The 23639-nt window shown below is 43.1% G+C and overlaps 1 protein-coding gene across 6 annotated transcripts in view; it reads right to left on the minus strand.

The window, feature by feature from the left end:
- Positions 1 to 23639, minus strand: part of rbms3 (RNA binding motif, single stranded interacting protein) — a 1271925-nt gene that overhangs the window by 628161 nt on the left and 620125 nt on the right. For 2 of the 6 annotated variants that reach the window (XM_068002724.1, XM_068002730.1), the window contains exon 1: positions 525 to 1024. The exons of the other annotated variants lie outside the window; for them this stretch is intronic. In XM_068002724.1, the coding sequence (XP_067858825.1) occupies positions 525 to 599 (75 nt within the window). In that variant the 5' untranslated portion in view covers positions 600 to 1024. Of the gene's footprint in view, positions 1 to 524; positions 1025 to 23639 lie in introns of those variants that run through there. 6 annotated transcript variants of the gene reach the window in all.

Below are 23639 nucleotides of genomic sequence, written 5' to 3' on the forward strand. Positions count from 1 at the left end.
TGTAATATGTACTGTCTAAAAGAGTTGCCACTGGCAACAGGGAAGTAAATGCATTAAAATTATAAATCAAATCAAAGTGTCACCAGCTGCGGTCAAATTTGTAGCAAAAAAAAAGAAAAACGCGCAGGCCTCCCCGTCAGCTCAACTAGCAGGTAAATGACATGTCACCGGAGGAATAAACGGGCAGCATTTAGGATACTTCAATAAAAAGGCAAACCATTTTGTTTAAAATCAAAGTAACAGAAATCTATCTTTCATAAAAGGAGCAATAAAAAGGTTTCAATTAGCTTCATTTAAAAAGTGTTAATCCTATAAACAAGCAATCTATAACAACAGACCTTTCTCTTTCAAGTACCTATTTAGACTAATAGTTCCGCCTGCAGGACACTTGGTCCAGGAGAGGTAAAAAAGAACATAATTCACGGTCCTCGGTAGTTGACTTGTCATTTATCATTCGATAAGTATATAAAATATACGTATATAAACACTGAAAAAAACGCACACAGACTGCTAGCGTACAGTACCTTTGTGTGGAGGTAATGAGGGTAATAGTAAGTGTACTGAGGGTACATTGGCTGCTGTTCCAAACGTTTGCCCATGTAGATGGAATCTTTATCTCCGATGCAGGGAACTCGTTGACAGCGTGTAGTGCCCCAGGCCCTTCTTCCTCTTAAACCACTATTCCTGACAGTGTCAATGACTGATGAGGCTTTCGGGACTTCTCTGCCTTCTGCTGCTTGCCAGTTTAAATACAGCTGAAAGATTTTTCCTTCGGATTCAGAGTCCTGTCGGAGCTTGTCCTTTCTTTATAAAAAGGTATACAATCCTTGCTATTTGATAAAAGTGTGATTGCCAAAATGTCAGTTGATAGTGCCCAGAGCAACTCCAATTACTTTGAAGGATGAGGAAGATAATACAGCAGGCTTAAAATCTCTGCAGTCCCGGCTTCCTCTTAAGCTTTCCGTGTTTCCACCAGCCTTCCAGCCTTGTTGCTGCTATCTCCTTCACAGAGTGACATGGTGTTTAGGGCTTGTCTTGTCTTTCATTCAACCCCCCCCCCCCCACCCCCACCCCTCCTCCTCCTCCTTCTCGCTGGTGGGTGGGACTTCGGCAGCCTCTCCCTCGAGAAACAGACGCAGTCCAGAAGGCTGCAGTATTTCCTCCAAGAAATAGCCTGCATTCAGTCTGATGCAGGCAGGAGACCAATTCACTCTGCCATCTCACTTGAATGCTAAGTACTTTTACAATAGGCCAATCATAACTAGAATAATGAGGTACCAAAGGTGACAGACATTCAGTCCTCCCAAAAAGTTTCACCTTTTGGGAATTAATAAATCTCTGACCAGTTATACGACGTGTGAAGTGGCTTTATTTTGAATCAGTGTTTTGTTTAAAAATAAAGAAAAGCGATCTTTGTTTCCCGTGACTATTAGGGCGTCATTCTATTTTCTCTAACGTACCAGTAAAACAGACAATACGGAAACAATTGCAGCTGGGGTTTAAGTTTATAATAGCTATTGATCTGATCACCAGAGAACCGACCCTTTAAAAACATCCCTTCTGGTTGAGTACAACCCCGTTGTTTCAGATCTACATACAGTCGCAATCTGAAATTAAAATGTAGGAATGTAGGTTACAGCAATGCCTCCTAACATGGGAATTATTTCACAGAAAAGGAACAGAAACAGTTGAATAATAAGAGCCTTGTTTTTTTTTCATGCTAAGCAATAGTTGGAATCTGAACTTAAAGGGGAATCATCATCGTAGAAAAGTGACTTGGCAAACTTTGTTCGACTGTTTATAAACACGTTGTGGTATGTCGTAAATCACATTTAAAAACTGTCATTGTGCCACCTGTGTGCAACATGGCACAATCTGAATGGGGCTCCAGTATCCTCCCACTTACAAACAGTTTTTCATGAAGTGTACTCTGCAAACGCAAAAGCCTGGATTTTATTGTTTGAAACCACTTAGTTGCGGCATCAAGTTAAGAAAAGAAAAACAAATCTGAGTTGTTAATGTAGCAGACATCCAACAGACCCATGATCTGTCCTACTGGGTCCTTCTTCCCACATTATTCAAAATGGAGTCAAATGTTTAGACGAATCTAAAAGCCACCCAAGGCCACCAAACAGAAAAGGATAGGCTGCCCTGGGATCGGCGGTCAGGCAGCTCCCTACCAAAGGCAGCTGACACTGGAATTGACATCACAAGGATCAAGAAAGTTTGTATAATTTCCCAATTTCCTCCCTCGCCAAGTATTGCTAGCATAACGACTTGGCGAGGATGGGATTGGAGCATTGGATCAAGGATCTGCTGCGGGTCTTCCACACTGAACAGCAGGGGTACCTGGCTGAGTAAATATAAAAAGCTCAAGAAAGAGAAACAGCCCTAACTTTCAGACTGGCCAGCCGACAGTAGAGACACAGCCTAAGAATCAAGGCATTGCTACTTAGCAATGACTAGCAAACGAGACTAGCAAACGAGACATGGACACAGCAGGGGAGGCCCACAGATCTCAACAGAGCTTCATCATCACAGACAACTCAGTACATCGAGATAGGCCTGATCTTTTGCACCAGTCATCCCTCCAGTTCATCTGCTTAGGTGCACCGCATAAGGAGAGCACTCATAGACCACATTGGTGTACATGGTCGTACATATAGTTTTGTGCAGTTCTATGTAGTGGTCAGGGCAGTGTGAGGTGTGCTCTGCCCATGAATGAGAAGATGGTCTTTGACCCGAACCAGTAAAGAGCCCAATTGTTCAGATAACAACTTACATTGCTGCCTATTATCATTGATAATGTAGGCAGACAAATAGTAATAGATTATGCTAAGATAACACTGTCATGAAAATACTTGTCATTCTGTAGTAATGTTAAAGCTACTGCACTGTTTACATATTCAGAATTTCAAGGGTCAGAGGGCATTGTCCACACTGACCTCAGAAAAGGGTGGCACAAAATTACTGTTAAAAATCACAAAACCTTTCTATAAGAGAAGTTAAGATATTTCTGTCAAAAAGAAAGCACTGTCAAAAGCTCATTTTGTTGCTTGAATTTCAATAATCCTAATTATTTTTAACAGATGTCAAGGGATCCAAGTTTGAATGGAACAAACACTGCATCATTATGGAAGTGAAAACATGGATAAAAGGCATGAATGGCATTCCTACTTGCAGGACAAGGCTTTGGTGTCAGGTTGCACCTGAAATGTAGTGAGACTCCAATGGCCGACAGGCAATTTGCAGGTAAGTGTTGCTAAGTAAACAAACCAGATTTCCACAGCTATTTGTACTTATATCATGTGAAAGATGCCAGCCTTTCTATACAGATTACAAAAACATTCAGATGCAGAAGATTTGCACTAAAGCCAGGCAGAAATCATCATTCGGGTTTGTATCAGAGAATACATAAGGAGCAGCTGTGGATTATGACGGATAACTCACGAACAATGAAGCCATAGTCAATGCAGTAAGTAGAATGTAGGTCATATCCTGCATATCTAGATCACAGTATTCTGTTCAGATCACACAATAGTCACAACAACAGATGTGAACTCCGTTCCCTAGCCACCGACTCCATCCCTCTCCCTGGCCACAATCTGAGACTCAACCAGATTGTTCGCAATCTTGGCGTCCTATTTGACCCTGAAATGAGCTTCCGACCACATATCCGCTCCATCGCCAAGACTACCTACTTCCACCTCCATAACATCGCCTGTCTCCACCCCTGCCTCAGCTCATCTGCTGCTGAAAGACTCATCCATGCCTTTGTTACCTCTAGACTTGACTATTACAATGGTCTCCTGGCTGGCCTCCCACCTTCAACCCTCCATAAACTTGAGCTCATCCAAAACTCTGCTGCCCGTATCCTAACTCGCATCAAGTCCCGTTCACCCATCGCCCCTGTACTCGTTGACCTACATTGGCTCCCGCTCCGGGAACGCCTTGATTTTAAAATTCTCATCCTTGTTTTCAAATCCCTCCATGGCCCCACCCCTTCCTATTTCTGTAACCTCCTCCAGCCCTACAACCCTCTGAAATCTCTGCGCTCCTCCAATTCTTGCCTCTTGCACATCCCCGATTTTAATCGCTCCACCATTGGCGGCTGCACCTTCAGCTGCCTAGGCCCTAAGCTCTGGAATTCCCTCCCTGAACCTCTCCGTCTCTCTACCTCTCTCCTCCTTTAAGACGCTCCTTAAAACCTACTTCTTTGACCAAGCTTTTGGTCACCTGTCCCAATATCTCCTGTGGCTCAGTGACAAATTTTGTTTGATAACGCTCCTATGGGATGTTTTACTCCATTAAAGGTGCTATATAAATGCGAGTTGTTGTTGTTGTGGTGGTGGTGGTGAATATTCATTTTAAATGCCAACTTATTGATACACAGATTTTAGGATGGTTACAGTGACTTCATTGTTAAGTTGTTTTTCACAATGCTCCCTCTTCTCAATTACAATGCTATCTCTATCAAATACAAAAAATATTGCATGAAGATGATATAATTGCTTGCAACAAAAATTATTTAAAATGATACTGAATCCTTTCTTTCTCTTTTCTCTTGCTGGGTCCAGTTCCATGAATGCTCAGGTCATAATGGGGAGAAGGCACTCCAACCTCCCACTATGAATCTGGCCAGTTTCAATGGATAGTTTGCACTGTGTCTCTGCATTCGGTTTCATACTTTTCCTTTAAATGCACTGATCTCTCTCTCAATCTATCGATCCATTTTATATATATCTGTGCACGTCGACCTCCTGTGGTGAGACACATGGGGAGTCAAGAGCAAATGTAGTCTTCACGTGAAGTGGGGTTAGAGGGTGGGGAATAAATGAACAGAAGTTCCTAAACTTTCTGTTCTTATTTTTATATTACTAATCGATCTCCTGTGGTGTTGCCAATGGGGAGACAAGATAAAGAGCACTATTCAGGTCAAGAAAGGTAAGAGGGTGGAGGGATAATTGGATTAGGGCAAGGGAGAGGGGAGAGGCATGTGGGAAGGGGAGAATGAGCTATTTTCAATCTATATTAATGACTTACATGAAGGGACCGAGTGGAATGTATCCAAGATGTGAGGCAGATACAGAGGGCTCGATTTTCGGACCCCTGAGCCGATGGGTTGATGGCGGGGGGCTCCGAAAATCGGAGATTCCTGGGGCGGGTCCAGAGCCCGGCTCCAACCCACCCACTTCTGGGTTCCCCAGTGACGCGCTTACATGCGCAAGCAGCCCCTGCATGTGGGACTCCCGCCGGCAAATAAAGCCGGCAGGATGCCACTTAAGGTAATTATTTTGATAGTTCAGGTCATTAGCAGACCTGATTGACCTGATATTTTAGGAGGGGTGAGATTTTCATCTCAACTGAGACTGTTTCCCGTACCGGGGGAAACACTTCCAGTTGAAATGGACGTGTTGCAGCCATCAGCCTGTGGCAGCTGCAAAGGTCCATTTGACAGGTGGGGGGCGGGGGAGGGAGACCCTCACTCATTGCAGGAGGCCACTCTGTAACTTTGGACAAAGTTTGGCCTCCACCACCCTCCTCCTAACAATAAAATTCACAAACTTGCAACTTACCCCGGTGTCCAGAGACATGTACCTACCTTCCGTACCCCCTCAAATGTACATCTTCCGGATGGGGGCCGCCGTAGCTGCAGTCATGACTTCCTCAGAGGATGAACAGCATCACCAGCCTCGCCGTCCACCTCTGACACGTGGAGCTCCACAACAGAGTGCTGTGACACATCCACCTGCACAGCAGGAGGGAGGGCTACCGCAGAGAGAGATGCGTCGCAGAGGGCACTACCCTCGCCACAGAGTCTACAGACCGAGGCTCAGCTTCCTGGACCTCTCTGAGCAGCAGTGCACACGGAGGCTCAGAGTCACTCGACATATAGTTGTGGACATCTGCAGCCTCCTTCATGCCGAGCTGCTCCCGGCTGGCCCGAGCACCATCTTCTTACCTGTCACTGTCAAAGTCACCACTGCCCTCAACAACTTCTCCTCCGCATCCTTCCAGGGTGCCACCGGGGACATCACCGACGTCTCTCAGCCGTCTGCACAAAAGAGCCCTGCAAATACACCTACACCCACTCTGCAGTGACACAATGGGTGTCATCAGTTGTGGGTCTTCATTGTGATCCTCAGGAAAGGGCATTATTGCACAAACCAGACAAGATTCGCAAAGACGTGGCAGTAGTGGTGACAATATAATATGTAATGTGAGTTGATCAGAAATCAAATATAAGTAAAAACCATGACAAACCCTCAAACACCCTTGTGCGTCCCCTTCATGCTCACGACACGTTTGCCTTACGCTTCCTACTGCACATATGTGATGCATGCCCTGTGGCTGCAGCACAGGTAGTGGCAGGTTGAGTGAGGCTGACCGTGAAAGAGATGCATGAGAGGGTGAGTATGAGATAGAGCCATGAGATTGTAAGAGGATTGGGTTGAGTGGTAGTGGTTGGATGAGTACTGGCGAGGTGAGTAAGTGTAGGTAAGATGAGGATGAGCATTGAGTGGGTGTGAGGAGTGATGTGATACAGTAGTGTTGGCAGTGCAGAAGGAGATGTGAGGTGGGGGCGGTGATGTGGCAGACGGAGTGTAGGGGAATGAGTAAGTGTACTCACTTTGGCTGACCTACTTAGGTCATTGAAGCGCCTCCTGCACTGTATGCAGGTGCGCGATATGTTGGTGGTGGTGCAGGTGACCTCCTCTGCCACCTCAAACCAGGCCTCGGTGGTGGCAGAGGCAGGCCACTTCCTCTCGTCCACCAGGGAGAAGATCTCTGTCCTCCTCCTCCTCCTCACCCCATCCAATGATACCTGGAGTGAGGCATCATTAAACTGGGAGCAGCCTTCCCCCTGGGCTGCTCCATGCTGTAATTCTGCCTATTTTCTGCAGCATCAGTCAGTGGAGGACTGCCCCTTTAAATAGGGCTCCTCCAGCTGACAGCCTATGATGCGCCTGAGCAGTCCGCCCGATGCGCAGCTTTCCAGCGCGAAACCCGGAAGCAAAGGTAAGTACCTTCAATCAAGCTGCGATTATGTGCGGAGCACCCTGATTTCACTGGGCGCGTTACCCACACACCCAGTCGACCCCCCCGCTGCCAACCCGCCTCCCTCCTAATATCGGGTCCAAAGAGTCTGCAAAGGGATATAGACAGGTTAAGTGAGTGGGCAAGAAGGTGGCAGATGAAGTATAATGTGAGGAAATGTGAGGTTATTCACTTTGGTATGAAGAATAGAAAAACATAATTTTTTTTAAATGGTGAGAAACTATTAAATGTTAGTGTTCAGAGGGATTTGGATGTCCTTGTACATGAAACACAGAAAGTTAACATGCAGGTACAGCAAGCAATTAGGAAGGCAAATGGGATGTTGGCCTTTATTGCAAGGGGGTTGGAATACAAGAGTAAGAAAGTCTTACTACAGTTGTACAGGGCTTTGGTGTGACCTCACCTGGAGTACTGCGTATAGTTTTGGTCTCCTTATCTAAGGAAGGATATTATTGCCTTAGAGGCGGTGCAACGAAAGTTCACTAGATTGATTCCTGGGATGAGAGGGTTGTCCTTTGAAGAGAGGTTGAGTAGAATGGGCCTATACTCTCTGGAGTTTAGAAGAATGAGAGATGATCTCATTGAAACATATAAGAGTATGAGGGGGCATGACAGGGTAGACGCTAAGAGATTGTTTCCCCTGGCTAGAGAGTCTAAAACTAGGCGGCATAATCGCAGGATACGGGGTCGGCCATTCAAGACTGAGATGAGGAGGAATTTCTTCACACAGAGGGTTGTGAATCCTTGGAATTCTCTACCCCAAAGGGCTGTGGATGCTGAGTTGTTGAGTATATTTAAGGCTGAGATAGATAGATTTTTGGACTCTAGGGGAATCAAGCAATACGGGGATTGGGCAGGAAAGTGGAGTTGAGGGCAAAGATCAGCGATGATCTGATTGAATCAGGCTCGAGGGGCAGTATGGCCTACTCCTGCTTCTATTTCTTATGTTCTTATGCTCTTATGTTCTTATGTTCTAAGGAGGAGAGGCAGAGATACGGAGAGGGGGTTAGGGAGAGAAGAGGAGAGAGAGAGTGAGTGAGAGGAGGGAAGGGAAAAGCAGGAGTAGGATGGGGAAAGGAAGATGAGGAGGGGATAGGGCAGGGGAAAAGAAGGAGGAGGGGCGGGTGAATAAAGAACAGGAAAGGGATCAAGGAATGGGTGATGGCAGCGAGGTAAGGGGGATTGAGAGGAAGAATGAGGAAGAGGATAGGAAGGCCAAAGGAGAGGAAGAAAGGAAAGGAAGGGAGAGAGGGACTTGGGGAGGAAGTGAGGAGTAGCCATAACGACACTCAGTGGGGAAGGGGGCAAAGTCCAAAACGCTGCTTGCGAGGGAATGGCAACATCAAAATGGAGTTCTGCGGGGGGGAGGGCTGGGGGGCAAAATGCTGCTCAGTTGGGGCTGAGCACATTCACGAAGGGAGGTGCAGGCTACACTGGGAGACAGCGGAGTGAATCAGCGGCCACAATGTAGGCCAGCAGGTAGAAGAGGACTCAAATATGGGTAGTAAAGGGAGGAAGCTGGGGTGGGCAGGGTAGGTAGGGTTCGGGCCTGAGATATTGGTATTGGCCTGAGCAGGTGCCAGTGGGAGTAGCAGATTCTGTGGCAGGCAGAGCAAGGGCGACATCCTTGAGGACCGATTGAGGGACAGAATGTAGCATGCCAAGACCACCAATGATAGGTGCAAGCGTCACAAGGAAAGATAGTCAGTGGGATGGGAGCTCCAGAAACCCTGTAAGAGGTCAATTTTTTTTAAAAATCTGATTTAAATTCCTCCTTACCTCCCCATAACAACATGGCTGATGGCTGACACAACGGACACTCAGAAACTTAGCCTGCTCCATAGCAACATTAGGTGGCCAGAGCCTGCAACTGCATGCAGACTCAACTAGTTTTTGTTCCACAAACTCTCAATAATAATATTGCTGCTATTATTACGTGTTATCTAACAATGAAAACCCCTGTACAGGACCACCTACAGATGAAACCGGTATTATAGGTGAATATTGCCACTTTTATATCGAAGTTTTCAATGTATTTTGAGGTGAAATGATGTTGCCCACTCAGCATTTTAAATACGTGATGCTTTGACTTTGTATTATTTATAATAATCTATAGCATTATAATAAATACATAGCAAAACTTTTGACAATTTTGGAAGCAGGGAACTATAGTTGGTTGGAATATTGGAGTTTCTTTGCAGCAGGCTGGGGAGCTGAAATATATAAAACTTAGGTTCTATAGTGCCAACACTGGCGAGAAGATGTCATTACAGTGTGACAAGTTTACACAGACAGCTTCCATTATAAATATATAGGGGGGAATCTTAACCAACAAGAACAGGTGAGTTGGGGACAGGTGGGAGTTCAAAATTGAAGCTTTTTAAATCATGACCGCAACTCAGCTGCAACGTGCCCACTTCCGGGTGTAACGTATTTGGTACTTAAGTTGGTGTGAGGAGTGATGTGATGGAGTCGGCTTGCCAAAATAGAGTGAGAGGAGGGTGTTATACACCACAGGATGTGGGTGAATCTGCAACTGTACTCACTTTTCCTTACCTAATTAGGTCATTAAACCATTTCCTGCACTGCATCCAAGACCTGGGCACCATGCTCCTGCTGCTCACCTCTTCTGCCACCTCCATCCACACCTTCTTGGTGGCAGAACCAGGTTTCTTCCACTTGGGTAAATTACCCTCCTCCTGGTTCTCACAGCACCCAGCAGTACTTCAAGTGAAGCATCCGTGAACCTGGATGCTGCCTTTGCTCTCTTGGAATCCATTGCTTCGTTTCCTCCTTTCTCCCTCAAAAAACATTTTTGCATTGGCCCTTTAAATAGTGGACTTCAGATCATGTCATGTGGGTGCACGGTTTGGAGACGTGAAACCCAGAAGCAAAAATAACTGCCTTCAATTGAGTTGCGATCGCAGATTCCAAGGCATTCACTTCACTTCCGGGTTTCCTCAGCGAACATGTACCCACCCACTCTCTTCCCGGCTCCAAATAAAAATCATGCCCATATTGTCACAACAGTATTGTAAGGTTTTGTAGATAGGAAGTTTGTGCACAGTAAAAAAAAATAGGCACAGGAGTCAGCAACTATTACTCAGCACAGAAGTGGTTGCATCAATGTTATACTACACTATAATTGACAAATAAAGACTGTTAGATAATAGGCCTTTTCTCAATAAACTAAAAGTCACAGATATCAAATAATCTGTCTTAAAATTCCTTCCATGCTCCCTGAATTACTAGGTACAAAATTTAATGTTCTAAATAATATTAATAAAAATTATATTTCTTTCTAAGACAGAAATCAGGCTAGCAGTCTTACCTACAATTATCAAATAAACAGACCGTTTCATAAGGCTTTCGCAGTGAGAACCAGAAGCCCAAAACTTAAGACACTATTAAGCTAACTTTGCTTCTGTACCTCTGCTATAGTACTTCTTGATGTGGAGATGCCGGTGATGGACTGGGGTTGACAATTGTAAACAATTTTACAACACCAAGTTATAGTCCAGCAATTTTATTTTAAATTCACAAGCTTTCGGAGGCTTCCCCCTTCGTCAGATTTCACATCGTTCACCTGACGAAGGGGGAAGCCTCCGAAAGCTTGTGAATTTAAAATAAAATTGCTGGACTATAACTTGGTGTTGTAAAATTGTTTACAATAGTACTTCTTGTTACTGGACAGTTGCTGCTTACACACAGTATCTACATTCAGGATTTTTAATCCAGATCTCCACTCCTTACTCAATTGGTGATACAATGCTTCCATTTTTTCCTCCAATAAATTAACTCTTTTTTTGCTGTTCCTGTTTCTGTGCTCGCTCAGATACACATAGATGAAAGAAATTCAACTGCACCAACATAGTACAAAATAAACAAGCAATACCAAATTTGAAATGCAAAGTTTTACTTGTTACACTGGTAGCTATCTAGTACCTCATACAAATGGCCATTTTCCTCATGTGTAAGCTTAGTGAGTGCATGCAGGCTATTTAACCACAGATGGCGTTACGGGCGAGCCCAAACACAACACTACTTAATGTACACACACACGTGCACTTTCCAGTAGCAATTATGGGATAGTGACCAAGAGCAGGAAACCTAGCAGAGAATTTCTCTCCCTAGGCAGTGAGGCCAAGTATAATGCCCCAATTACTGTCCTGGTTGAGATCAACTAACTGGGATCTCCCTAATCTGTATGAATTATTACCATACTAGGTGATGCACTTACCCAGAAACCAAGGCTCTTCTGATACTAACAGCCTGGCCGAGCCCTTGTGCATGAGGCAGAACTATGCTTAAGAGTTTCATAATGTTTGTATAGACCACTCAGCAGCTTTGAAGGCTGCCATCATTTTTAATCAACCTCGGCTCAGTCTTCAAGAGCAAGTCACAGCAGAGCAATAGGAAAAATGCATTCAGTACAGAGTTCAATTCCCACTGCAGTTTGTACTTCCACTGTGAAATATATACAGTGAAGTGCAGCATTAGGCCACATTTGTAAATAATTGATTTACCATTTTACACTACAAAAGATGAAGGGCTTTTAAGGATTTGCTGCACGTCTGAAACGTTTTTGGAGGGGAGGCAATTGATTTCTCTATTAGCATAGTGTAAAATGCATTTTGTGGGGAAATATCCCAATTTGCAGCAAGTGTCCTTACAGTTAGAAGATGATGGAAAGCAAATAACGTCCAGTCATTAATCTTGGCTTTGTGCTCAGTTTCAGATCTAGTCACATTAAAGGTACGCTGCTCCATAAGGACATTCCAGAAGACGAAAAGAAAGAGGAAATCTTTAACCTACTATGCCATTCAAGCTGTCCATTAACTACATGGTTTACAGTAGCTATAACCAAACACAATAGAGGAACAATTCCGGTCCCCATTCCTCAATTCCTGCCACAAGGACACTAGAGGTTTATTTGGCTTCAGCTTGAACACATTTATTCCACAAGGAAAATGGATGTTTATTTGTTAAAATGAAAATATTAATGGGTTACTTACACTGTGTAAACAAATATTTGATTGTAAGGGAATTTTTTTTAGGAAAGAACAGAAACTTGCTCGTACATGAACAAATCTCTAAGAAACATCTCCAAGAGTTTCACAAGTAATGAGTTATTTTGAAGTGCAGTAACCTTTGGTTTGTAGGCAAACTGTTACGTTACTGATTGTGTTTCTTCTCCTTTTTAATATATTCTTCTAGGAAATAAAGAACATAATACTACAGTAGTAACGACATTTTTTTGTTAAGTATAGCAAAATCACTGGAAACCAATGGATCTTGGCAAGGACCAGGGTGATAGGAGTGTGAGTGAGGCCGCCTGCCTCTGCACTCTGAATAAGTTGCAGTTTGTGGAGGTGGGGAAGACAGAAAATAAATCAGTGGAAAAGTCGAGCTAGGAGGTGAGGAAAGAGCGGATTAAGGTTTTGGCAGTAGTGGGGGAGAGGTAGCGGTGAGAACAATGGGGTAGATTTTGACTGTGCAATAGTGCAAAACAGGTAATAGTGAGTCGGCACCCCATCTTACATCTCTGCCGATTTTTATTTCCATTGAAGTCAATGAAGAGAGATGTAAAACGGGCTGCTGACTCGCTACCATCCATTTTACACTATCGCACAAAGTCAAGATCTACCTCATTGATTTGGAGATGAATGAATGTAGTCTTGGTAATGGATCAGATGTGGGGAAGGAAGCTTGGCTCATAAATAAATGGTTTATGATGGAAAAAAACTATTTCTTATGTGCCTTCTCTATTTTCCTCATCTTTTTTCAACTCCATCCCTCTCTTTTTATGTTGTTTTCTTTGTTTTACTAACTGCCCTCTCCCTATTCCCATTTTTGCCTCCCTGACTCTCTTTAGGAGGAAAATCAGCCCAACATGAACAACATCTATGTGATGCATGTATATACGAATAAGTAAATTAACAGCGGCCTTTAATACACAAGTGATCTAAAAATAGTAGAGACATGAACAGATACACAGTGACAGCTTACCAATGAATCCTTTTGGACTTTGAAAAAAAAAAATAACATTGATATTTCCTAAAATATTTACCAGAAAATATCTGCACTTAGAGATAACTAATTCACTATCAGATCTTTTCTTATAATTGTTACTGCAAAATATTTCCAGAAAAAAGTTGACCAGAATACTTTTTAGCACCACCTAGTGCTCAGATACTCTTGGTTTACTGGCCGAGATCTCATCCTTTATCCTAGTTATCATGCTGTGACTGGTAAGTCTCCACACTGTAAATGAAGGTGAATACATCACGTGGGAACCATTTCTGCAAACCCTTCTAAGGACCCAATGTCCTTGTACAGCTTTATAAATATACAACATAGATTATAATATGTGCAATAAGGATTTGCTGCCCAATGCAAATCATAGAATCATAGAAAGGTTACAGCACAGAAGGAGGCCATTCGGCCCATCGAGTTCACGGCGGCTCGATGCAAGAGCAATCCAGCTAGTACCTCTCCCTCGCTCTATCCCTGTAGCCCTGCAAATTTTTTTCTTTCAAGTACTTATCCAGTTCCTTTTTGAAGGCCATGATTGAATCTACCTCCACCACCTCCTCGGGCAGTGCATTCCAGATCATAACCACTCGTTGTGTAAATAAGTTTTTTCTCATGTCACCTTTGGTTCTTTTGCCAATCATCTTAAATCTATGCCTTCTGGTTCTTGACCCTTCCGCCAATGGGAACAATTTATCTCTATCTACTCTGTCCAGACCCTTCATGATTTTAAATACCTCTATCAAATCTCTTCGCAACCGTCTCATTCCAAGGAGAACAACCCCAGCTTCTCCAGTCTATCCACGTAACTAAAGTCCCTCATCCCTGGAATCATTCTAGTAAATCTCTTCTGCACCCTCCCTAAGACCTTCGCATCTTTCCTAAAGTGCGGTGCCCAGAACTGGACACAATACTCCAGTTGTGGCCAAACCAGTGTATTATAAAGGTTCAGCATGATTGCCGTATGCTTTTTTAACCGCTTTCTCAGTCTGCCCTGCCATCTTCGACGATTTGTGTACATATACCCCCAGATCTGTTCCTTTACCCCTTTTAGAATTGTGCCCTCTAGTTTATATTGCCTCTCCTCATTCTTCCTACCGAAATGCATCACCTCGCATTTTTCTGCGTTAAATTTCATCTGCCACGTGTTCGCCCATGCCACCGGCCTGTCTATATTCTCTTGAAGTCTATCACTATCCTCCTCACTGTTCACTACACTTCCAAGTTTTGTGTCATCTGCAAATTTTGAAATTCTGCCCTGTTCACCCAAGTCCAAGTCATTAATATATATCAAGAAAAGCAGTGGTCCCAGCACTGACCCTTGGGGAACGCCACTGAAAATGCCAATGAATATGAAAAAGAACATTGGTTGTTCGTACCATATCGCTGCATTTGCAGCTACTGGAACAACCAGTGATAAATCACTCAGAAAACCTCACTGCAGTGCCACCATCTTGACTGCTGGGGAAGGTTTGTCTTGCAGTGACAACTTTTTGATGTGTTTTCTCCCTCCTCAGTTTTCTCTCTCCTGAAGCTGCTGGCTCATTCTGGAGTATGGTTACCCAGCCAACTGCAGCCCAACAGTCTTTTGTCAGGCTATTCAACTGTAGGGGTCATCATAAATGTGTGAATATAGTCATAACCATTGTTGAACCTAGACTATTGTACACAAGGATCCAATATATGGTGGAGTACCAGTGAGGGGATGGGGGGGGGATGGGGGGGGTGGTGGTGGCAGGGTTGAGGGAGTTGTTGTGAGGGAGGAGTTACAGTTTTGCTGATCTGCACAGCCACATGTGATATACTACTCAACCTGCAAACATGAAAAGCAGAGGCACTTTGTTTTACTATGTGTCACGCTATGAATACTTAAACAACCTAATATTTTCATTTATGTGCTTCTAATGACTTTAATGAATTATGGCTTCCGCAAATTCAAAGGCAAAAGCTGACGAAGTTAACTTATAACATTAAAAGGATAATTAAAACAAAAGGAAAATAAAGCAAATTTATGGAGGGGGCGGGGGGGGAGTGAAAGAGGAAAATCCAAACTAACAGAAAAAAGGCACTGAGGCTGTGTGAGAGTTGGAGGTCAGAAAGCAAAGCAACAAATAAATTTACAAACACCTAAAGGTTATTTCTGCAACCATTTTAGAAAATTAAATTCAGCAATTGATAAATTCCAAACCTAGCTTCTATTCTCATCTCTCGAACAATCCTCCCCAGGCCGCAAGGCAGCGTCTCAACCTGGTGTAGGCGGCATGTTCTCCAACTGGTCTTTTTAACACAATGAGCCAACAAGGTACAAAAAGGTTTGACTGGCTGGTCCCTGTTGGACCTGGACCCACTGGCAGGAGTTTCATGACTTGCCTTTGGCTGGTCCACCTGCGAACCATCAAATAGCATCACAAGATAATTATAGATGAGGAAGACCAGTCAGGCCATCTTAGTTTATCCATCCAGAAAGATCCTAACATCTCCCTATTGTAGCATCCAATTGTTTTGTCAAATGTTTCCAGCATTTTTGCCTCCACTACTCTGTCCAGAAGTTTATTCCAGGCTTTAATTTAAGATTTAAGGGAATTGGCAAAAGACTGTGACTGTGACCAGGGTGCATTATCCCACCTCATACCCTCTGACACCTTTGACATGGTCGACCACACTGACCTCCGCTAACGGCTCTGTTCCGTTTTGTCTAACTCGGTGGGACTGCCCTCGTTTGGATGAGCCACAATGTCTTCCATTTAAACACTGGGAAGACTGAAAGCCAGCATCTTTGGCCCATCACAAACTCTGTACCCTTGATACCGATTCCATCTTCCTCTCTAGTCACTGTCTCGGGCTGAACCAGAGTGTTCACAACCTTGGAGTTCAACGTGACTTTGAACTGAGCTTCTGACCCCATTTCCTTTCCATCACAAACTATTTCTACTTCCACCTCTGTAACATCGTCTAGTTCCAATCCTACCTCAGTCCATCTGCTGCTGAAACACTCATCCATGTCCTTGTCGCCTAAAGACACAACTATTCCAATGCTATCCTGGCAGCATCCCAACGTGCACCTTCCGTAAACATCCGCTCATCCAAAACTCTGCTGCCTGTACCCTATCTCACACCAAGTCTTGCTCGGCCATCACCCCTGTCCTCGCTGAACTACACAGACTCCCAATCCCACAACATCTCAAGTGTAATACTGTCATCCTTATGTTTAAATCCATCCATGGCCTCACCCCTCCCTAACTCTAAATACCCCCTCAAACTCTCCATTACTCATATTCATCACCCACCCCTCCCTTTGCCCCACCATTAGCAGCCATATCTTCAGCCGCCTAGGCCACCTACTATATAATTTCCTCCATAAACCCCTCTGCCTCTCCACCTCCCTCTCCTCCTTTAAGATGCTCTTTAATACCCATTTCTTTAATCCAGTTTTTAGTCACCTCTTTAAAAGCTCCTTCTTTACCTTGGCATCCATTATATTTGCTCTACATCTCTGTGAAGCTCCGTGGGATATTTTCCTATGTTAAAGGCGCTGTACAAATATAAATTGTTGTTGATTCTGATAATATCACTCCTAAATGTTTATTCCAAGTATGATAGCTCCTGATGGAGTCTACCCCCTCCTTAATCCTCAGTATAAAGTTTAACAGTCTTCAGCATCCACTGCCTCGATGTATTTGGATGATTAATTTCAGATTGTGGGTTGCAGCCATGTTAATGACCAAAAGTCAAGATTAGATGCTCACTTGAAGATAAACCAGTAAAGTAAACGGTACCTCTATTATTGGAGACTTACTGAGAACAAAGTGAATACTTTCTAAGATAAAAAAAATGAGCTAGGAAGTTAAACTCATGATTTCAGGTTCGTTTGTCATCTTGTACATGTACCCATATCCTTCTGTTTCACTCTTCAACATTGAACATAGTTTTATATATATTGCATTTTCAAAGAAGTGATTACAACCTGCTCCAAAAATACTTGTTACTTTCAGTGCAAACTCGATGGGCCGAATGGCCTCCTTCTTGCTGTAACCTTTCTATGATTCTATGATTCCTCTTTTATATTGACTTGCACTCATATTATACATATACATGTAAGTATGAATGCTGGCTGGTTTGCATATAAGCAACATCCTGTAAGCAAATGGTGTTATCGGTTGAAGGGGGGAGTTATTTTATTTAAATGATGTGGTTATTTTCGAAGAGATATGTAAACTAGACCAACTTGAACGTTCTGAGAACTGGAGCCAGCAGTGGTTGGAAAAGCTTGGCAGAAACAACTTTGTTTTGGGCCCTGATTGTTGCTCAGTATAGCAAGTTTTTGTTTAAGAAAGGGAGGCAGATTACCTGTCAATGTACGATGCCCTACACAATAATTACGAGCTTTGGTTGGACCATGTTTTGTAATTCACCTGATTGAAAAGTGCAGGTAAAAACAAATGAATTGGCACATTCCAAACCCAAATTCCCTTAACTTTAGGGAGTTTCAGGTTAAAATGCTCATCCTTCCCAATCAGACATATTACCACCTTTTTTTGTATTTTGATGGTAAATGATTTAAACTATGTACTATCAAAATAAAGGCAGCGTAACCAAAAAAAAAACTAAGCATATTCCAGTCTTTATCTCCAAATTCCTGCAAGAAGTCTCCCAATTCCAAAAAGTTTTATAGGGCCAACAAAAATAAAGCAACTTGGGCAACATTGGAGTAGCAGCATTTCGAAATTCGAGATTGATGCTTCAGAGCCTAGGTAGCAGAATAGGGTCGAAAGTGACCTGCTAAATTGGAACAGTCGAGAGGTAAGATCATCATGTGGTTTTGCCCATATTTTTGAGCATCTTCTTGAAGAGGTTGAGAAATAGATGAAAGAAAGACTTGCATTTATATTGCGCCATGTCAGTCTCGCAGAAATGCCCCAAAGAGCTTTGCATGAATTACTTCTGAAACACAGTCACTGTTATTACATAGCCAATGCAACAGCCATTTTGCGTACAGCTAGATTCTTTGAACAGCAATGGCATCAAAAAGCAGTTAATTTGCAGTCCAATGTGTTTGCAGATGTAACAAAAACAGAACATACTGGAAACACTCAGCAGGTCAGACTGGATCTGTGGAGAGAACAGAAGGGTTAACAGGACAGATTTTGCTGTGAGCGGCGAACGAAAAGTGCCAGTCGTTCATTAAACTGGCACTTGTCCATCGGCTTTCTATGAGCTCTTGCATGGCAAGTGACTGTAAGTTAGAGATCCATTCAGCATGACACCCCCTACAGGGCATCTGGGGACCTGTGTGAACTGGGCAAGCAACTGTGTGTCTCCTTAACCAACCAGATTGAAGAATTGTTAATGACTGAACCCGGGAGTGTAAGTTAGAATAGTGAATTCAATGTCAATCAGGTACAGAAAGCGAAATAATGAGAGGGAAAGAAAGATTGAATTAAGAGACAGAGATAAGAGTCAGAAAGAAGAAATAAGATTTAAAAAATTATTCAAGTTTTTTTTTGAATGTCTAATAATAATTAAAATCTGAAGGAATGAGACTCCACACTTGTAAAAGTTAATATTCAGTGCCAGAGTGGTTGTTTGGCAGTAATTAAGATTTACCAAGCTGTTAAAAGGGTAGTTACACTGGAAGGGACAATCCTTAACTTTTTTTGGCGAGTTTAGTCCGTATCTATGACGTCAGTACAGGACAGTCAATACACCGTTTAATACATTTGAATGTCAGGTGATGAGATGCCATTTTTGCACAATTTATGGATGGGCGGCGCAACGAGGACAGCAATTTCCTGATATCCGCGTTTAACTGCGCACGTGCGCTCGCGGGAAGTTGCTGTTTGATTGTCCCATAAATAACGATGAGGACTGTTAGCCTCACCATTATTTTTACAGCAAAATCCGGTCCAATGTTTTGTCAAAACAAAGGGAATGGACGAAGAAATCACAGACTACACTGAGCACCCGTGATGTGCACTCTGCCCCAATGGGAGTGCTTTTGACTTTCTATTGTCTCAAAAGCACAGTTTAGTTGATTCTATTTGACATCATGGACTTTTCCATCGGCGCACTGGAATATCACAAGATTAGCAGGGAGGAAATAGACTTACACGTTAAAAAGAGTGCAAGTTTTCAAAAAAAAGTGGCACAAACTAAGTTTTAAAAAATACAAAGTTTTCATATAAATGCTACCAATTCTTTTATTCTAAAATAATCCCATCTAGTTGGTTTCACCTGGCTGTGAGAGTGAGATCCATAGGAATAGGTCTAAGCCATTCAGTCCCTCGAGCCTGTTCCGCCATTCAATGAGATCATGGCTGATCTGATTCGTAACTCCATTTAACCACCTTGGCTCCAATTCCTTATTAACATTGGCTCGCAAAAATCTATTGATCTCAGAATTAAAATTATTAATTGAGCTAACATCTACTGCTTTTTGTGGGAGAGAGTTCCACACATCTACCACCCTTTGTGTGAAGAAGTGTTTCCTAACTTCTCTCCTGAATGGCCTGGCTCTGATTTTAAGATTATGTTCCCTTGTCCTAGACTCCCTCACCAGCAGAGAAAGTTTCTCTTTACCTACCTTATCAATTCCTTTCAAATTCCTAAGAATCTTAACCTTCTATATTTCAGGGAATACAAGCCTGGTTTGTGTAATTTTGCCTCATAATTTAACCCTTGGAACCCCAGTAACATTCTGGTGGATCTGCACTGCACTTCTTCCAAGGCAATATATCCTTTCTAAGGTGCAGTGCCCAGAACTGTACACAATACTCCAAATGCGGTCTAACCAGGGCTTTGTATAGCTGTGGCAAAACTTCCTCCCCTTTATATTCTAGCACTCTAGATATAAAAGTTAACATTCCATTAGCCTTTATGATTATTTTTTGTACCTGACCACTACATTTTAGTGATCTGTATACATGGACCCCTAAATCTCTTTGGACCTCCACTATTCTAGCTTTTCACCATTTAAAAAATACTGGGTCTATCCCTTTTTGGTCCAAAATGGATAACATCACACTTGTCTGCATTGAAATCCATCTGCCACAGTCTTGCCCACTCACTTAAAGTATTAATGTCTCTTTGTAATTTTATGCTCCTGTCTACACTACTTACTATGCCACCTATCTTTGTGTCATCAGCAAACTTGGATATATGGCTCTCTATTGTGTTGTCTAAGTCATTAATAAATATAGTGCATAGTTGAGGCCCCAGCACAGATCCTTGTGGGACATCATTAGTCACTTCCTTCCAATTCGAGTACATACCCATTATTCCTGCTCTCTGTCTTCGGCCACCTAAAATCTCCTAACTAGGTCAATAATTTGCCTTCAATTCCATGAGCTTTAACTTTAGCTAACAGTCTCTTATATGGAACCTTACCAAATGCCTTCTGGGACTCCATATAAACCACATCCATAGACATTCCCCAGTCAGCTACCTTAGTTACTTACTAATAAAATTCAATTAAGTTTGTTAGACATGACCTACCCTTCACAAATCCATTTTGGCTCTTTCTAATCAGCTCAAATTTCTCTAAATGCTCAGTCATGTTGTCCTTAATTATAGATTCCAATAACTTCCCCACAACAGATGTTGGACTAACAGGTCTATAATTTCCTGGTTTCTCTCAATTTTCTTAAATAATGGAGTAACATTTGCAATTTTCCAATTTAAAGGGACAATTCCTGAATCGAGAGAGCTTTGGAAGATTATGGCTAAAGCATCTGCAATTTCCTCACCTACTTCCTTTAAAACTGTGGGGTGGAAACCATCAGGTCCTGGGGATTTGTCAGTTTTTAGTGCCATTATTTTTTCTAATCTGCTCACAACACTATTGGTATGCACCAGGAATTTCCTCACAGCTCTGGCGCCGTAACTTTGGTGGAAGTTCGGTGGAAACCGCGGAAACAGGGTTTTTGCCAAAGTTACAGTGGCAGAGCAGGTGACGCCCTGAGGAAATTCCCAAACAAGATCATTTTTTATGCACTGGGGCAAACTGAAACGACATCATAATATCAAAACAACACGTTTTTGGTTTGCCATGGAATCAAACCTTGCTGATTACTTTTAATCAGCGGCCAAAGTAAAAGAATGCTTCAATTCTTGGCCACAGTAGTACAGCTTCTGTGGTTTTAACACGGGTTCCAAACTTACCCAGCCCTGAATTGAGGAAAACACACCATGACTTTCAACTATTTGGCTTTGCCCCTTAATCTAAGTCTCAGTGACACACTCCATTCCAAGGCCAAGATAGACAGAAAGCAAACCAATCTCAAGTCGCTGGTAATGCCTTGCTTGAGCGACCTGCCAAAAGGTGTGCAGGACTGTCCTGGGATTGAGTCACCTGTACATTTGCCCTGCCTTTTTGTAGGGAAAGTACTTATCCTTAGTGCTGGATAACTCACTGGTCTTTCCACAGCAAGATGATAAACAGCCCACTTTTAGGTACAAATCTGATCCTGGCTCACATTGCCACAGAGCGTTTGAACACCATCGCAATGTTCCGCTCCTCTGCCCAAACTCGCACTCGCCTCCTGCTTATTACCCTTGCCTGTGGAGTATTATTTTTCCACTTTATAGCATTTGGCATTTTTCATTTTTATTGTAAGTTACTGCTGTATTCCAAACACCATAGAAAAATAATGGAAGCCAATATTTCCTCTACAGGATATTCAACGTTATAATTTTATGTTGTTCCACAACTGCAGCTTCACCAAAATAGATCTTGGTGATGACACTGCCTCTGCTGGTATTGAGTGTTACATTAAGTAATTGTGCTGATTTGACACTATGGGGCTCTGTACACGAAAGTCTTTGCAGCTAACGCTAGTTAACTCTTTGTAGTATTTTAATGCCATTATGCTTGTAGGCACACAGAGGCCCTTTTATTTGTTCAGTTTGTAATTTGCAGGCTTAAAACATTGTAGGCTTGGCTCCGAGTCATATGGAGTACACCCTGCTTATATTGCAGAACAGATTCCTCAGTACCAGAACAATACGCAAACTACTGAGTTCTGAAGAAGGGTCTGCATCCAAAATGTAAACTTGTTTGTACTCTCCACAGATGCTGATTGACATGCCAAGCATTTCTGGCATCTTCTGTTTTTGTTTCAGATTTCCAGCCTCTGTGGCTTTTTGCTTTTTGCTACACAAACTACTGTACTTCATTTCTGGCCACCACACCTTCCCCAGTGCTGCAAAAGGGTCTGTACAGACCAGCAGCCAGGAAATCAGGTGTGGATCATAGAATCATAGATACAGCACAGAAGGAAGCCATTCGGCCCATCGTGCCTGTGCCCACTAAGGTCAAAAGGAGCCCAAACTGCTTACCTTCTTAATCGAAGCTGGTGCAATTGATGCAGAGGGAATCATGTGAAAGAACTTTTCAAATGGCAGTAATGGTATTTAAAAAAGAATTCATACAATAAAAATAGATAAGTTTCTTTTAAATTAATAACAAACAGAAAACAGAGGGGGTAATGGTGTATAGTGGTGGAAAACTGACAGTGGTTATGTTACTGGGCTAGTAATCCAGAGGCCTGGACTAAAATCCAAAGTCATGAGTTCAAATCCCGCCACGGCAGCTGGCGAATTTAAATTCAATTAATTAATTAAATTCAATTAATTAAATAAAAATCTGGAATTAAAATACTAGTATCAGTAATGATGGCCATGAAACTACCGGATTGTTGTAAAAACCCATCTGGTTCACTAATGTCCTTTAGGGAAGGAAGCCTGCCGCCCTTACCCGGTCTGGCCTATATGTGACTCCAGACCCACAGCAATGTGGTTGATTCTTAATTGCCCTCTGAAATGGCCTAGCAAGCCACTCATTTGTAAAATCTCGCTACGAAAAGTCATAATAAGAATAAAACCGGACGGACCACCCGGCATCGGACCACTAGGCACCGGACACGACAACGGCAAAACACCAAGCCCAGTCGACCCTGCAAGGTCCTCCTTACTAACATCTGGGGACTTGTACCAAAATTGGGAGAGCTGTCCCACAGACTAGTCAAGCAACAGCCTGACATAGCCATACTTACAGAATCATATCTTTCAGCCAACGTCCCAGACTCTTCCATCACCATCCCTGGGTATGTCCTGTCCCACCGGCAGGACAGACCCACCGGAGGTGGCGGTACAGTGATATACAGTCAGGAGGGAGTGGCCCTGGGAGTCCTCAACATTGACTCTGGACCCCATGAAATCTCATGGCATCAGGTCAAACATGGGCAAGGAAACCTCCTGCTGATTACCACCTACCGTCCTCCCTCAGCTGATGAATCAGTCCTCCTCCATGTTGAGCACCACTTGGAGGAAGCACTGAGGGTAGCAAGGGCACAAAATGTACTCTGGGTGGGGGACTTCAATGTCCATCACCAAGAGTGGCTCGGTAGCACCACTACTGACCGAGCTGGCCGAGTCCTGAAGGACATAGCTGCTAGACTGGGCCTGCGGCAGGTGGTGAGCGAACCAACACGAGGGAAAAACTTACTTGACCTCGTCCTCACCAATCTACCTGTCGCAAATGCATCTGTCCA

This window comes from Heptranchias perlo, chromosome 2 (assembly GCF_035084215.1).
Source record: "Heptranchias perlo isolate sHepPer1 chromosome 2, sHepPer1.hap1, whole genome shotgun sequence".
Classification (NCBI taxonomy): Eukaryota; Metazoa; Chordata; class Chondrichthyes; order Hexanchiformes; family Hexanchidae; genus Heptranchias; species Heptranchias perlo.